The sequence below is a fragment of the Chrysemys picta genome, chromosome 6 (assembly GCF_011386835.1).
Source record: "Chrysemys picta bellii isolate R12L10 chromosome 6, ASM1138683v2, whole genome shotgun sequence".
NCBI lineage: Eukaryota > Metazoa > Chordata > Testudines > Emydidae > Chrysemys > Chrysemys picta.
In genome coordinates, this window is record NC_088796.1 from 72261738 (window position 1) to 72278888 (window position 17151).

At 36.1% G+C, this 17151-nt stretch overlaps 1 protein-coding gene across 2 annotated transcripts in view; it reads left to right on the forward strand.

Moving 5' to 3' along the window:
• Window positions 1-16357, forward strand: part of AP3S1 (adaptor related protein complex 3 subunit sigma 1) — a 41187-nt gene extending 24830 nt beyond the window's left edge. The window contains exons 5-7 of one of the 2 annotated variants that reach the window (XM_005300139.5): window positions 5255-5362; window positions 8799-8840; window positions 15778-16357. In XM_005300139.5, the coding sequence (XP_005300196.1) occupies window positions 5255-5362; window positions 8799-8834 (144 nt within the window). In that variant the 3' untranslated portion in view covers window positions 8835-8840; window positions 15778-16357. The remainder of the gene's footprint in view (window positions 1-5254; window positions 5363-8798; window positions 8841-15777) is intronic. The other variant, XM_005300138.5, reaches the window with a different exon arrangement.
• The last annotated feature ends 794 nt before the right edge of the window (window positions 16358-17151 follow it).

Consider the following 17151-nt stretch of genomic DNA (forward strand, 5'->3'; position numbering starts at 1 on the left):
CAATTGGCATATCTGATGTGAGATAGGGTGAGAAAGGAATGTAAGCTTGTCTGCAAGGTATTTTATGATCGTAACTCTGCAAAAGAACCTTAGTTTCTTAGTTTAATGAGGCATGATTGAAGTTTACATGCTGCAGGGGGTCTGCCTACTGTTGAGATAAAAACACATTCATCATGTACTGTCTCCTCCTCCAAGGCTAACCAAATCCAACATTGCTCTTATTGACTCTCACACTATACCTCCTCAGTCGTCTTAGCCTTAGCTCTAGGAACTTTAGCATTTTTTTGAGTGAGGCCTTCGTTAGTAATGAATATGCTACGATTTCCCCATAATGTTATTTGCCTTTATGAAAATGACTACCGCTTACTTTTTGGTGCAAAAACATTGTTCAGAGCTACTTTTGTGACTGAGAATTTTTCACTTTTTGAGCAATGGCCAACAGTGTCTTGATTCAAAAAACCCTTTCCATCTGAATGAAATTGAGTTGCTTGAAAAAGATTAATTTTCATTCCCAATTGATCCTATTTAGTAAAGTGACGTGTTATGTGGGGGGGAGAGGGAAGGGGAAAGAGAAAGAGGAGTCCCATTTGTGTGTGTGTGAGAGAGAGAAATCAGTTTTTGCAAATTTTCAACAAAATGTTAAACATCTAATTTTCTGGTATAAGCCTTTTTAGTCATGTCTTTTTAGTCTTACTGAAATTGTGCATTTATATAGTGCAATAAACTATTTCCTTGTCTAAGTGAATAAAACTACTTGGAGGAGGGATCTGGTCTGTTTCTTCCTTCTGCTTTAATTAGTTTGAATGATCTAGATAATATATTAAAGCCAAAATAATACTCCCCCTCCTTTTAATTCTGAATTTGGAAGGTGTTGAATTAATCTAGGTACAAGCCAATATTGGAGGAGTGACAACTCCTTTGCTCCATCCTTAGTTTGCTCTTTCCAGGCCAGTTCTGCTGGCTGTGTTATAAGCCATATGTACGGTGTGCACATCCTTTCTAGGGGAATAAGGATTTTTTTAATCATTCCCCTTAATGTTTGATAGTCTGACTCTTAAAACTCTGCAACAGAAACACATGTGAGGGAAGAGAGCTGTTCATTCTTCTCTGAATGTGTTTACCATGTTTCAATTGAAATAGACTAACAAACTGTCAGAGTAGCAACTTTTTCAGAACTGTTCTTTAGACTATCCCTTCAAAGTTGTAGCACAAAAACAGGAATTGTTGTTGTGGTTCTTTTTATATCAGTGCATAAGCTCCTCACACTTTGCTATTTCATGATACTTTGTTTCTATTTGCTTCTTTCTTTGATCTGTCGCCATAACTGGGAAATGTTACAAATAGCCAAAATGTTGAAAGAAACATGCTTTGATGTGCCAAATTGCTTTCAGATCACACTCTTTAACTCTCTGCAAATGTTATCAAATGTTGGTTGTCTTACAATTACTATGGGGTTGAAATACTGCACATTACTAAATATATGGCCAAGATTAATTCGCGTATGGAAAGTATTTTTCCTGAAACAAGGACATAAGCATAGACTACATGTGAATCAATGTGGATAACTCAAAGAATTGTTGATGTAGTAATAGTGGGAAGATTCCACAATTTAGGGCTCAGAGATTTAAATGTTTTTCATCAACAGTTTCATCTTCAAAATTGCTTTTATTTTTGAACTATTAAGATGATTTTGTTGGCAATTTTACTCTTTTTGAAACTGCCTCCTACATCTTTGCAGCTACATGTATGGTAAATGTTTTAAATACATATTCTGGAATGTTTTCACCAGGTGAATTTTCTAAATTGAAGCAAAGAAAAGCAATGAATAGGTCAGGCTTTTCCCCCCACTGGGTCTTCCCTCGTTTTTTAAACATCCCACGTAGTTACAGTTTTTATGGTTCAAGTTCACTGAACCTACATCTGTTGTATTACTTATCCACTTCTGAGAATGTAATCAAATTTTCACAAGCACTTAGAATATCTTTGTCTTAAATTGGGGAAGAGAGTAGGCCACACTACTTAGATGGTGTGTTACACCCACTTAAACTGTGTTTCAGACAGTACCTTGAAAATGCTTACTGGAAAGGCACAAAATTATTTGATTTATAATACCTGGGACAATCTGAAAATTCAGACTCTCTTGGGAATTAGCAATGTTAACAGTAAATAAGTATACTTTTTTAAAAAATGAAAATTATTAGTAAATGTAGCATTGTAGCAGTTGCAGACCACAAAAGTTAAATTTTCTGTATGAGTCTTTTTGAAGGATATCATGTTGGGAAATGTAACTTTTGATCTAGAAGTTGTTAAAGCATCTGCAATAGACAATTTTCTCTTAAGTACGTGTTTCACATAAATGAATGACTTCAGGAAACAAATGCCATAAGATGAATTTAAAGGTGAACAGAGTACAGCAATGGCACTGAACTTCATTTTGATAGATTTATTTCCGTAAGTTTTCATTTCTAAAGAAGCTTGATCAGTTTTCCATTTAATTATCACCCAAACCAACTCTTGCAAAGTAATGGTTTGGCAATCTCTCAAGAAGAAAAGAGTTACCTTGAATCCAGTAGTAAACTATTTTGTGGGGTTAGGAGGGCAAGAACAATCTTTAGTCAGATATGTTCTAGGATTAGACTGAACATCTAAAGTCTGCAGGCGTAGTTGTAGCTGTTTCAGTCCCAGGATATTAGAGAGAAAATATGCTTCAGGAAGAAAATTGACTATGAAATCTTTAACAAACATCAGTTCCACCATAATCTCTCCACTGCCAAGAGGACGGCCATACAGTCCCTGAAATCTAACGACCAGATAATGATCAAACTAGCAGACAAAGGGGATGCCATTGTAGTCCTCAACCGTGAGGACTATATTAACAAGGCCAGCTGACTACTCTCCGGCACAACCTATGATAAAGAACTCAAAGACAACCCCACACCACAGTTTACCCAGGAGATTAAGGATATCCTCAAAACCTTCCCCAGACAACACCAAGAGAGAGTCTACAAACTCATCCCCCACAAACCCATTCAAGAGATCTACATGCTTCCCAAGATACCCAAACAAGGGAACCTGGATAAATCCATTATATCTGGCTATGACACTTTTACTAATGGAATATCAGGGTTCATAGAAACTGACCTCAAACCACTCACCCCACAAAGGGCCAGCTTTCTCCTCCACAAACTCAGCAATATTAACCTCGGTAAGTACATCATCCTTGCCACCATGGATGTCATTTGCCTATACACAATGGTGGCATAATTTTCTGCCTCAAATATTTACAAGACAATGGACAATCCTCATATCTAGCTCCAAATACATTGCCAAACTCATCCATTTCATCCTCACTCATGACAATTTTATATACAACATACAACAACTTTTAATTTTTTTTTTTTCAAACCATGGGAACAGCCATGGGTACTAGGGTGGTTCCCCAATATGCCAACCTCTTCATGGACCTCCTTGAAGAAGATATTCTGCACCAATGCACCATGAAACCAATAATATATGTGAAATACATCACTGATATGTAAACTCCCTCATAGATTTCTACCACAACATCAACAACCATCATTCATCCATTAAACTCTCTCTGGAACACTCCCACACTAGCATCAACTTCCTGGACACCACAGTTGACTTCAGCAGTAGAGCCGTGTAGACAACTGTATACAAAAATCCCACAGAACACAATGCCTACCTTCATGGATGCAGTGGCCACCCCAAGCACACCAAGAAATCTGTGATGCCACAGAGTGAGCTCCAAGGAGATGTGCTCCAGGATGTACATCTTGACACATTTAGGGCTGCCTTTGCCTGACGAGGACACTCCACCAAAGAAGTGGATCATGTCATGGAATGGGCCACCCAAATGCCCTGAGAGAGCCTGCTTCAATACAGAGATAAGACCCCCTCTGACCACATGTCCCTGGTTGTCGCCTACCACCCCATACTGGAGCCCATGCTGGGTATCCTCTAATAGTTACAACCCTTATTCAATGGGTACCCCATCCTGTGGGAGGCCTTTCCTGAACTCCCACTTCTGACCTTGAGGCAGCCCCCTGGCCTCTCCGCATTCATCATCAAAAGCAAGCTCCCCACAGACTGGGACACATCAATTCAAAGTAGCTTCAGGTCCTGTCAGAACAACAGATACAAAACCTGCAGATATATCTCCATTGCTGCGATGATTGGCACCCCCCACACACAACACACCTTCCACGGCTCCTACTTGTGTTTGACAGCACGTGATGTGCCTCATCCAGTCCATTGAATGCCCCAGAAACCAGACAATCATTGCGTGCTTGAGCGTACTCACACAGGAAAATGATAAAAGACAAAAAACAACTTGTCACCTGTGGGCAAACACTTCTCACAAAGCAATCACTCTGTCTGACCTATCAGTCCTCATCTTCAAAGGAAATGTGCACAACACTATCAAAAGACAAGCCTGGAAGTTTAAATTCATTACTAGACTCTAAAAATCATGTACTGAACAGAGACACTGGATTTATGGCTTACTACAATAATCTGTAACCCACGAACCCCCCTCTTTTTGTTTTATGACTGCAGAGGTGTTAAAGGGCCACTTCACCTTGAATGGTCCTTTACAATGTGTGCTAACTACTTATGCTAAACAATCTGTTCCACCTTGCATTTTGCTCTTTTGCTTCCCAGACGTGAAGAAGAGCTCTGTGTGGCTCTAAATCTTCTCTTTCTCACCAACAGAAGTTGATCCAATAAAAGATATTAATTCAACCTCCTTGTCTAGCTGAAGTCTACTTCCCTGAATCCTGCCTGGTTTGTTACGGAATGAAAGTTATCTGGTTCTTTTGGCTTAAACTGATTTCTTTTTTATTTCATACCAAAGAACTGCCTGTCCAAGGTGCTAATTGCTCTTATGTATGTTTCTGAGCAATGTTTTTAATCCCATAAATGCTCCCATCTTAAAAATGTTAGTGTACCCGGTATTAATTGGCACCCTTGTTGGCAGTCTCTGCAGAAAAGACTAAAGGAATGGAGACTAGTGTTCCCACTTATTCCAGTGTTAATCGTCAAACAGGCAGTGCTGACAATCTTGCTGTGTGGACTTTGGACTCATCAACTTTTTCTGAACCCTAAAATTTTAAAAGGCTGTTTAGATATTACCCAGAAATATAAATTTTCTGTAAGTAGTGTAGTTGGCACCTTGACACTCAGACAGTATTTTGCTGATTTAAAATACATCTTCTTTTGTGATCTTTCTTAGGTCCATAATATTCTGGCTGAAATGGTCATGGGTGGAATGGTTTTGGAGACCAACATGAATGAAATTGTCACTCAAATTGATGCACAAAATAAACTGGAGAAATCTGAGGTAAGGCTGAGACTCTATAATGAGCTTTAACTTAAAGCATGATCATAATATCTGCATGATATGCAACCTTTGCTGTTTGTCCTTCAATACCATCCTGTATACAGCTGCTTGCTTATAGTGCTAAAAATTTACAATGCACATTTAGTATGTGATACATTTCATCTTCTGTGATAATTGCATAGAATAGTAGCTAATTATTCTTTTGTTACTTTTATCAAACAAAGCCACATCTGCCATTGGTATCAGTGTGCACTGATAGTCCTTTAAATTTCTTTCTCTCAAGACCTCTGGCTTCTTGGGTTTTTTTTTCTTCATGATGGAACCCAATACTGGCTGTAGAACTTAAGGGAAAAAATATATATACCTGTCTCCTAACAAGCTTGTAAAGTGTTAAATAAGTGGTAGTGTATTTGGTGTCATAGTAATACCGCAACATAAAATGATAAACTGGGGTGGAAGTGGGAGGGTAATTATGCATTTAAAGCCCAATCCTGGTCCCATTTAACAGATGGGAGTTTTGCCATTATTTGCAGTGATAAGAGCTTGTCTACATGAACAATTAAACTGCAGAACCTTGGATCTGAAGCTACCCCACACAACCCTGCCATAGTCTCACTATTTGTGCGCATTTGTGCATCTAACAGTTTGTTAGAGCACTTTGAACTAGTCCCATTTCAAAGAGGAATATAGATTAAAGCGCAGTAATGAACTGTTCAGGCATGCATGTCAGCAGGCCGCACATGGACAGTGAGACTGCAGTAGGCAAGTGCGGGGTAGATTCTACTATTCAGTTTGCCACAGTCTTAACTGTTCATGCAGAAAAACCCTAAGATTTGGTCTTCAGTGTACCTTCAAATAGGAAGACTGCATTCTGTATGTAAAATGGCCAGATAAATTTGAGTAGGCAGATATGCTCAAATTTAAACTTAATGGATATCACCAATTCACTGACAGGATATAACTGTAGTTTAAATAAAGTCAATGCCAAGTGTTAAATTCTGCAGAACCTGATATCTAATTGGCTTAGTTTAGTACTGCTGAATTTAATTTGCAGTGCGGAGAATGCTTGAAGTAATATAACTGTGACATCAAATGTTATGATCTTTCTATATTGTGTCACTTGCAGTGTAAACCAGTAAACCAGCAATATGTTAGCTAAACCTCCTTGGCTGATCCGTGTTTGTGAGAGGCGATAATCCTGCGTCTGACCAATTTATCATTTTCTGGAAGCTCATTGCTATTGTTCAAATTGGGAAAACACTGCAAATTTAATAGTTTCCATTTAAACAAATATTTTTATTACATCTACCAAATTAAGTGAGAAATGAGATCTGAAGCTATGTTATGTCCAGCCATTTATATTGTTATTCCTAATTCGTAATCTGGCATAGCAGCCCTTTCAGTCTGTCTGTCTGCCTGTGATTTTCCATTTTGCACCATTTCTTAGTCACTTCAAGAAGCAGCACAGCATTGACTGTGAGAAACACACAAATTGACAATGATATGATACTGTTTATGCCAGTGTATGCCCAGACTGAATAAATGATAATATTTTAATAAGATGCCCAAGATGCCTGTTTAACTTTCTGACAAAGTATTGATCTTGGAGGTAAATGTTTGCTTCCCCCCCCCCCCTTATAAAATAAGGTAAGATCTATCTGAGTAACTTGTTTACATATTTTTCTATGATGGGTACAGCAAGACAGTAACCTAAGGTGTAAGAGGCATCATTTCTTAAGATTACTATGCCATGGTGTTTGAAAAACTTCTTTAAGATCTGCCTAAAAACACTAGTTAAGGTATTTATTTACTAACTTGTTAATTCTGTTGCTAAATCAGCTAGAGAACAGTCTTTTGATTACTCACCTCAAATCTGTCAGTTGAGTGCAGTGAGCCCTATTAATTATTGTTTCCCACTACCTCATCTGCAAGTTAACTACCTTTTTCTTAATATGATGCCTGAAATACAAAGCTAATTGCTAGAAAAATACAAACAAGTAATTAATTTGGCTCATAGGAAGTTTGGCTCCATATATCAGCCACATAGCAATTTTGCCTGTTGTATAGAGCAATGAATTATAGAAGGTAAATTTATAGTAGTAGTAAATTGAAATACTTGGTGACTGGGATGGAGTGGATAGCTTCACAATCTGCTCTTCATTAATGCAGATTTTGAGTACAGTTACTGTTTCTTTTTCAGCTCTGACAGTTAATGTAATATTATGATACTCTAGAGTCCATGGTGAATGTTTACTCAGTTAATTCATTAGTCATTTGTTACATGTATACCTAATCTTCATTTATTCCCAGATCACAATTTCTTCTTCTTTGTCCTTTTTGACTAAAGTTATTGTGTCTCAGCTCATTTTCCCAAAGGTGAACTGACAAGATACAAACCTTAAATTGAAACATGTATCCACATGATATATTTTGTAGCAGAAGACTTTTAGAAATCAGTGGATCTTGTCATTTTGATAACCTATGATTGAAACAATATTAGAAATAAATGAACAAGAGCTCTCCAGAGGCTGTTTTCAATAGGATCTGTACTTCATACTCATAAGATTACCAAGGCTTCCAAACACTTTACAGCTCTTGACTTTAGTATGGTTCCTATCTATTAGAAATGCTTGGATCCAGAAAGTAATTGTATGAAGAATGAGCTGCATTTCCTTTTGCAGCTAAAATGGCAAATTGCACTAAATTTATTTAGCCTACATCTTCAGAAATTACTACATTTCACTTAAATTTTAATATAAAGTGGGGTGGATAGGTGTGGTATATTTTGGGTTCAGTTTCAATAGACCAAAATGCAAGATGATTATATGTAGACTTTGTTTGCCTTACTGTTGTATGTCATAAACATTTGAACAGTTAAGCTGTTAAAATTTTTTAATTGGACTTCGGTTGAAATTTAACATGAAGAATTAAACATCTGTTTATTGCATTCACAAATGTAAGTAACAAATTCCTTTGTCAAACCAAAGGCTGCTTACCCAGGGCCCTTGGCAGAATAGTAGCGCGTTGCATTGTTGTGATGGAGTCCCAGGTTTGATTTATGGCTCTACTCTTTTGTCACCTGGACTATGAGAATATGAGTATGGTACTGAGGCAATATGCCCCTTTCTGGAGGGAGGGGAAATGTGTCCCATGTGCTTCATCACTGACACATGTGACTAAGGAGCAGCATTGTTGGTCCCTGAATCGATTCCTGGTCAATCCCTCTGAATCAAAAACATGACTGTGATTTGGGATTAAGGGAGGGAAGGTTGGGAGAAGATCATTGGGATGCTATCAGGTCCACAGCTAAAACTGGCTACTTGTGTTCTATTTGGTGTGTTCAGCTGGGTGTGAATTTAGTCTTACTTTTAAGTCGGACCTCATTTTTCCAAACCACCTGATCTTTTCTAGCTCTTTCCATTCTTCTCTCTTACAGACCTTTATCTTTCAGTCTCCCAGACAGGACAGGTAGACACAGGTATTGCTGACTTTGAGAAAAAAATGTATTTTTAACAAAAAGGGAAAGCAAAATGATGTCAAAGGCAATAAATTATTTAGGCCAGACTCAAAAATTATGTGTTAATATACCCATGCCAGTCCTTGTAGCCTACTTTTTGTGCTAGTTTCTTCTTGTAGTTCCCTCATCTTTTATTGGCCGTAGTGTATTTTACTAGCTTGTCATTTACTTCATATGTTCTTTATTTTAATGTTTTTTCTTCCTACATTGTAGAATTTAACTTTGGGTTTTTTATGTCAGCATTTAAATAAGAAAAATTATGGATATTTTTGGAATTAAAAAAATATGAATCTGAATAACAGTTGAGCACACAAATAGCTGACATTACTAGTGCAGTGTCACATGATTGAAAAACTTAAACTCTAAGTGTGTGGTCAGGAACATTCTGCCCATGAGAGCCTTAGAATAGTTAGTGTTAGCTCTAATGGTACAGCTTCCAAACTCAGTATTTCAAATTAAAAATCAGAACCTTTATGCTCTTGTATTGGAGTGAAATTTTAGAACAGGTTGCAGATAAACAACAAAGCATATTTGTTTTAAAAGTTTGATCCCAAGTAAATACTGAATAATCCATAGACTTTAAAATTATTGCCGTGAAATGTAAAGGTGACCTACAGATGTTATAATTGGCTTTTTAAGGTTGACATTATTGTGCTGAATGTCACTAACAAACAGGGTCAAAGGATAGTCGGCACATAATGAACTTCAACTGTATATTTTTCTCCTTTTGCAAGTGCTGATGTCCAGAGCAATTGTGGATCATTTGCTCCTTCTTTAGGAGACACCCTGGAATTTTCACAGGGAGTCTTGTGGAGCAACAGCCAGTGATCCAAGACTGATATGAACAAAATAATTTGGAAATGGACGAGAGAGTGTACATTTTAAGTTCAGAATGTGCCGACTGCCCCTTTGACTCTGGTTATTTGAAACATTAAGTACAACACAGTAATTTGAATGTCAGTGTGCATTAGTTGTAGACTACCTTTGAAATGAAATATTCTTTAAAAAAAAAATCAGCTCCACTTATTTTATTTTTTTTCTTTTGTAATTGGAATTTCAAATCCATTGGGTTGTAAATAATTTTGCTATTCTCTTTTAAGAGACTCTTTCTTGGATAAAGAATAGACTATGCAAGTAGTATATCTTCCCATTTTAAAAAGCAGATTTAACAAGTATAGCTTATCTAAAGTCAGGTTTTACTATTCTTCATTTTAAAGGCTTAGTGTAAAAATATTTTATATGATAAGAACATGTTTTACTTGAATTTGAAACTTCTTGTATTATATGAAGGAAGTAATCCAAACAAATTACCACCCTCATTTCTGCCTCCTCAAGTCACTGAAAATAAGACGTATTTCACTATGTAAGAAAGAGGAGCTAATTTTTCAATAGTTTTTAGCATATTGCTACTTTTTTTGTTTTCTGTTGTGTTCACATGTTCTGTTTTTTATTTTTGGGTCTGGCAATTTAAAGAAAAAAACCAATCAAACAAAAAATCATTCCCATCCATTACTATCTTTGTGATTCAAGTGCTTGAAATTTCTAAGAGTATGTCTAAGTCTTCTATCTGTTTGGCCTCATTTTGATATACCTTCAGACTTCATTTTGTTTTTTCTCTAATTCTGTTCATTTATCTAACCTCATGAGCAGAGAACATGATCATTCCTTTATATTCTGTACTGCATCCTTTCATCCTATTCATAACCCTGCTGCTTTGAAATCATACTTCTTCTGGGAGGAGGAGTTGATATAAAACACTAGCAGCAGTGATATCCAAGTACATTCCAATACATATGGAAAAGACCAGTTTCTCTAGCAGGGTTTCAGCCTTCATTAATTCATTTTCAAGTAAGCTGCATATTTGTGTACCTCCTTTTTACTAACAGCTAGCTTCTTGTGGAGCTGTTGGGAGGGCAGCCTAAATATTTATCCATTTGTCTAGTAAGAAGCGTACATGAATATTACCTAAACTTGCAAAAGCACCAGTAATCTGTTCCTGTATACTTGAGATCTTTTTAAAAATGTGAATAAAATCAACATTTCTAGGGTTATCTTCATGTAACACATTATCCCAGGATTATCAGGAAAGAATATTGTGACATATAACTACCATATTAACAAAATAATGACCTCAAATTATACCTAACATATTTAGAATTTAAGTGAACTGAAATTTCTCATTTGATAAATAGAAGAACATTTTCTATTTGTGCTACTCAACGGAATGTGCTAGCTTTGATCTTAAGCAAAACAGTCATTATTTAAAGTTTCTTATGTGGCATTGATAATTCATGTTGAAGCCACAAGCCTTTAAGTATACTATCAGGTTTACAAACATTCTTGCAGTGGCTGTGAATAAAACATTAACATATCAGGTGTTTCAGGATTAGTGTACAACATTTTTTAACAGTGAAATGGAGAATACAAAGCAGCTAGGGGGAAAAATATGGTGTTTGGTTCATTGTAATAACAGCTATATGCAAGTTCATACCGTACTTCTAAAACTTCATGAACATGCTTGAGAAATTTCATTTTCACTTGCTTAGATCATTTTGCTTGCTGTGAACCTTCATAATTCACTGCATGATCAAGGCTTGCCACTTAGTTTTTTAAAGTGTTATAATTTTTCCTTCGCCACCCTAACTTTTCTGCTAAAGTATTGAATACTAAAAGTAGTTGAAAGCTATACTGTGCAATATTACAGTAACTACTTTCTCATCAGGTACCTGCAGCAAACCTTTTATGAACAAATTGAATTTGAAGTATTTCTTGTGATTCCTCTTTTCTTTTATAAATTAAATTTACTCTTGGTAGCAGGAATTACAGAAAAATAGCAGAATTGATCACCAGTTTACTACTTGACATACTAAACATTGATAAGTCTGCTGATGCATTCAATATATAATAACCTAATACAAACACAAACTACTTTTACTGTGGATTACTTTTTTTTGTTACTGTAATACCTTTAGTCAGATGTTTTTTAGACCTCGTCATCTAAAAATCTGTTCAGTGTCTTAGAAGTACTGTATGACTTTTTCTTGTGCTTATAAAATTGTGAGAATGGTTGTGCTAAAAGGGCATTGCAGTATGTAAATGCTACATATGTCAAATCACAAAATCATTTAATAAAGAGGAGGACTTTAGGAGAAAAGGGTATGGTGGCTTGAGAATGTCTACGCTCCAGTGTATGAAGATGAATCCTTATCTTTTACTCTGGAAACTGTTTGCCCCTTTTCTGCCTGCAAGTGAATCTGAAATGCCATCGGCCTTCTATGAAGGATATTCTTTGATTTTAAGCCAAAATCATCGTAGATGAAGTTTAGTTAAAAGTGTGTTTTTTATTTTATTTTTTTCATTTTTATTTTATTTTTTGGGTGTCAGTCATGGTATTTTAAATAATTCTCAATTGTGTCTTCATTTTCTTGGGGTGGGAGTCAGGGACTGTAAGTCTGTGTAAAGAGGATAGCTACAGGTAGGTAAAAATAATGACCAATTATGTTCAAGTTTTTATTTGTCCATTCAAAAAAGAAAAATGATCCTTCATTAAATTAGGGTAAGTTTTTGCCTGAACCCTAATCTGCAGTAAATTAGGGTATGGGATCTCCATCCTAGTCACCTAGAAAGACATTTGTGTTTTAAATTGCCACCCATGTCTGTCTATGTGGACCACGTGCATTATTTATAGTACTTTGCTGGTTTCCCATTGTTTAAGTTTTAAATTGTATAATTCATTGCTTTTGTTGCTGCTTTAGCAGTATTTACATCTTCTGTATGGAAAACAGTTTACATTGTCCTATTCTTGGAATTCCGCAAAGGATTTTTCTCCTGTGATTGAATATTGTATTTAAAAGTGAGAGAAATCAAGTTAGAGGAGGAAATTCACATTTTTTTTGGTATCTTATAAAACTTTCTGAACAGTTATTTGTGTATTAATACAGATGTTTCAAGACTCTCAAATCCAAAAGGAGGTTTTAAAATCAATTTCTTGTTGCATTATATTATTGCATTATATATTTTTTTTAAAGGTGAACCACAAAAAAAGTAGTGCTGTGCTTGGCAGTGCTCTTTTATGATGTATAAAGTGAGCCTCAAGTTTTTTTTTTAAATTTCTATTTGTGAGTTTTTATATTAGTAATACCAGGTCCTAACTTCCTCTTTCATGGAGTTGAGATGATGGTGACAGTTTTCCAGCTACAAGAGGGAAGTCAGGATCCAGTACTTCTGATATTCTTTTTGAGTGAGGTTCTGTACTGTGCCTCAGCCCATGAAGTGGCTTCAAGCTTTCCCAGTTCTGGGGTACTTCATGCTCCCCAGACAGCCATGGTGGGGGTGGGGCACTGTTTAAGTTACAGCAGCATGGCCTGGCTGCCTGGGTGCTGAAGCACTGCCCGGAATCTCTAGTGTTGCAGTGCCACCCCTGATATGCCCTTCTCATCCCTGGAATGCCTCTTATGCCAGTGTTTGTGAGGGGTCCTCAGAAGACAGACTCACAGCTGTCTGCCTCAGCCCTGCTCCTCCTGTGGCTGGATCTGAAACTTTAAGAGCCCATTTGCACTGCACTAACCCTTCCACGGCACATAAAAAGTCCAGAGAAGTAGTGAGGATTTCATCTTATGTTTTTCTGGCTCTTTTGTATAAAAACAAAATTGTATAGGGTTGGGGAAAATCTTAGATCAACTTTAGTCCTTGTAAAGGAGCAGTAGAAATCAAAAATACTGTTCCACTTTGTACTCCGTCTTTAAATCTGGATATTGCTTAGCAATATCTAATGAATTGTTGCATATCTGTGGGGTTTTTGTTCACCGCAAGCTGATACCACAGATGTCACATGCGCCTTAGCCCAATTACTGTAAATACTACAAACTTTCTTTTTAAACCATTATACATTACATGTAGACACTGTACTTTGAGCAGTAATTAATTACAGAAAATGCTGTTATGAGCAAGTATGAGTCAGATGTCTCCAGAAGACCACCATTCTTTTTTGCCATGTTGCTTACTCAGAATTCAGGGTCCTTACCAGTTTATAATAAAACCTTAGATACCTTCCATCTCTGAAGGTTTAATCTTTTGTTTATTGGAATAGCTTTTATATATTTTTTTCTTGCCGTTTGTTTATATTAGTTGCATTACTTAATTCCCCCAAGTATAAATATTATACAGGAATATTGCTGTCTAAGACCGTTAGTTTTGAGAATTGCCTAGGTAAACTTTAATTTTAAAAAATTGCTAATGTATTAAGCACTATGTTAAGCCTCAGTAGACACATTTTTAATGTTCTTAATTTAGAGAATATTAAATTTAAATTTCTATCTTTCCAAATACCTTTTGCTTTTTAAAACCATTGTGTAGACTTTAAAAAAAAAGTAATATATCAGTGAGAGCAGCCAGCAGTTTGTCTAACTCTCTAGCTGCTTTTGGGTCTCTTTCTTGTGTTGTAAACCTGAAATACGGACACAGATAATTCTACGTATGTTTCAGCAAGACAGTCAGTCTTGTTTTCACATTCTACACCTGACCATACATGTGCAATGAGTTGTTTTATTAAGGGGAAATGTTTTGGTCTTTAAAATAAGTTTTAGCTTTTCTGTACACTAGATTTGATTCTAGTTTCTATCGTTAAATAATTCTTTATGCTTTTCAGTTAGAAACATCTGTATTTAGAAACTAATAATGGGGAGAGGTTCTCTGTATCCCATTGGGCTCTGAGTTAGAAATTGTTTAATCAGTATTTCTACTACAAATCCTTGTTTTCAGGGGATATAACTTGTCATTTGGCCATACAAAAAATCTACATGGTAATAATGCTTGGCATAGAAAGACTTAACTCATGAACATTTCCCCCCCTTAAATATTAAAGGGGGAAAAAATCAGTTTCTTTAGTAAGTGGGCAGAAGAAAATCAAATGATTCATGCTTTGTTTTGCATTCCATTGAAAATGTTAGGCCCAGCTTTTCAGAATTGCATGCACATAATTACTGTGATTGTGTGCAGTTGTAGTACTGGAATGTACACATTTTTGTTGGTGGTGGTGCCGTTCTAAAAATATGTGCCTTTGATCCTAAATTATATATTTTTCAAAGTCATTGCTTTTTAAAAGAAATACTAGAATAAATCATTAGAAAACCAGCTACTGTACAAACACATTTAAAATGGAGTTGTATGGGTTTTTTGCACCTCATACAGATTTGGGATCAGATCATTAGTTCGCTGTAAATTGGCGTAGCTGCATAGAAGTTTGCAGAGCTACGTCAGTTTACACCAGCTGGGGGTCTAGTCCCTGGTACATAGGCAGCAACTTTGTCTAAATGGCAGTACTAGAATAAAATCAGTTGTAAAATGTTTTTATTTTACAGATGTATTAATGAGTGGTTTTAACTGATTAAAGACTAGAGCAGAGGAAATTAACACAAAATAAAATTGTTTAATGTTTGACTTGATGCAAGCCAATAAAATTAAGCTATGACTGTTAATGTCCCGGTATACTTAGGAATTGCAGGGGTCTCAAATGAATGATTTGAGATTATGTATCATGTAAGTGGCTTTAGGATCAGTACAAGTTAAAGACTGTATGTTAGCTTCAGCTATATCTCAGTGTGGTGGTTTTACAACCTACATATTACTTAGCTAGGTTTCCTCTGGTCCTTCCCTACTCCCATATACTTTTCATCAAATTGACACAGCGTGTTTCCATAATATTTTAGACTTCATGTGAACTGTTTTCTCTTTCTGGCTTAGTATTTCCAAATAACCCATTTCATTCCAACCCAAACTACCATCTGGTCTTTCTAATCTCGTAACCATGGGAACAATTTAAATGTTAGTGTTGTCTGTCTGTCTATACTACTTGTAGGCTTCACCTGTGTTGTATTTTTTTCTTTACTTCTGTATACAGGCTGGTTTAGCAGGAGCCCCAGCCCGGGCTGTGTCAGCTGTAAAGAATATGAATCTTCCAGAGATCCCAAGAAATATTAATATTGGTGACATCAGTATAAAAGTGCCAAACCTGCCCTCTTTTAAATAAAATGGCTACTACAGGTAAAATCAAGGAAAAATGTAATTGAGGTTTATCAAACAAAGAAATTTATAACTTTTGCTATTTGGATAAAAAGTAAAGGTACTGCATAGAAATTCTGTGTAAAATCTGTATGTGAAGTTGAATGTTGCTTTTGTCTTGTGCAATGATTTTAAAGGAAATGGGTAGTTCCTGTGTGACTTCTAAATTACATTCCTATGCCCTTGTAAGGCATAACACTGTCTTGGCTGCTGCAGTATTTTGGAAAAGTATTTAAGATATTCTTTACTTTACATAACCTATAATGTTAAGTCTTTTTGTATATCCACTAAGGTCTATGATTAGTGCAGCATTCCTTAACTACTTCTGCTGTTTGTCATGATTATTTAAGATCCAAGTGTGTATGTTGCATGAAAACGTTAAACTGTCTTTTGTTTAAATAAAGTCATAATTAACTGGACTTCTAATCACGTTTTTGTCTGAAATCTCCTCTTAGCAACAAATCACTTGCTTCCTATTTGTTGAGCAAAGTGTGTATATAAAAAAAATTGTGTTAGTGTTAATGTATTTTTTTGGTGTCCTGATGTTGAAAGAATTATACTAAAATATTGTATGAATGTTCTGGAACTATGAACTTCACACAAAGATTATTCAAGATTGTTTTGAAGAAAAAATTTGCCTCTATTAAAAATGGGTAGATATGTGTAGACTTCTGTTACAAAAAGATGTTTTCAAAAGTGGCATTTGTGTGTTCTAAATTCTGAAAATCTTTTCCTGTTGACCTGCATGTGCTGAATAATAAAGGATGGTGGCATAGTGGGTTGTGCTTCTGGGAGGGTCTTATAGTCGTGCGAGAGGGGGAAGAGAAGAAAGTTATGAGAGTAGTGGGCAGCTGGGAACACAGGGTCTAGGAAGGGGTTGCTCTTTAAGGGAGAAAAATGGAAAACTAGAGGTAAACTGGGCAGCCAAAAGGGAATATCATGCTGGTGTACTGCTGGCATGGAAGGGTATGGTGTGGTGGGAAGGAAGCTGGTTAAAAAAACCTGGCAATTAGGATAAAATGTTTAAGGAAAGTGGGGGGAGGGAAAATACCTAGCCCAAAGACTGCTTTATTAGATTCAAGAACTGATGAGCTAGCCTCATGTTAAATTTTTGAAAGGACCAAGGTTTCAAATATTAGTTTGATTTCCATGAGTTAAAATATAAAGTGTATCAGCAATTCAACAGCTCCCTTGTTTGAAAACAGAGTAGTCA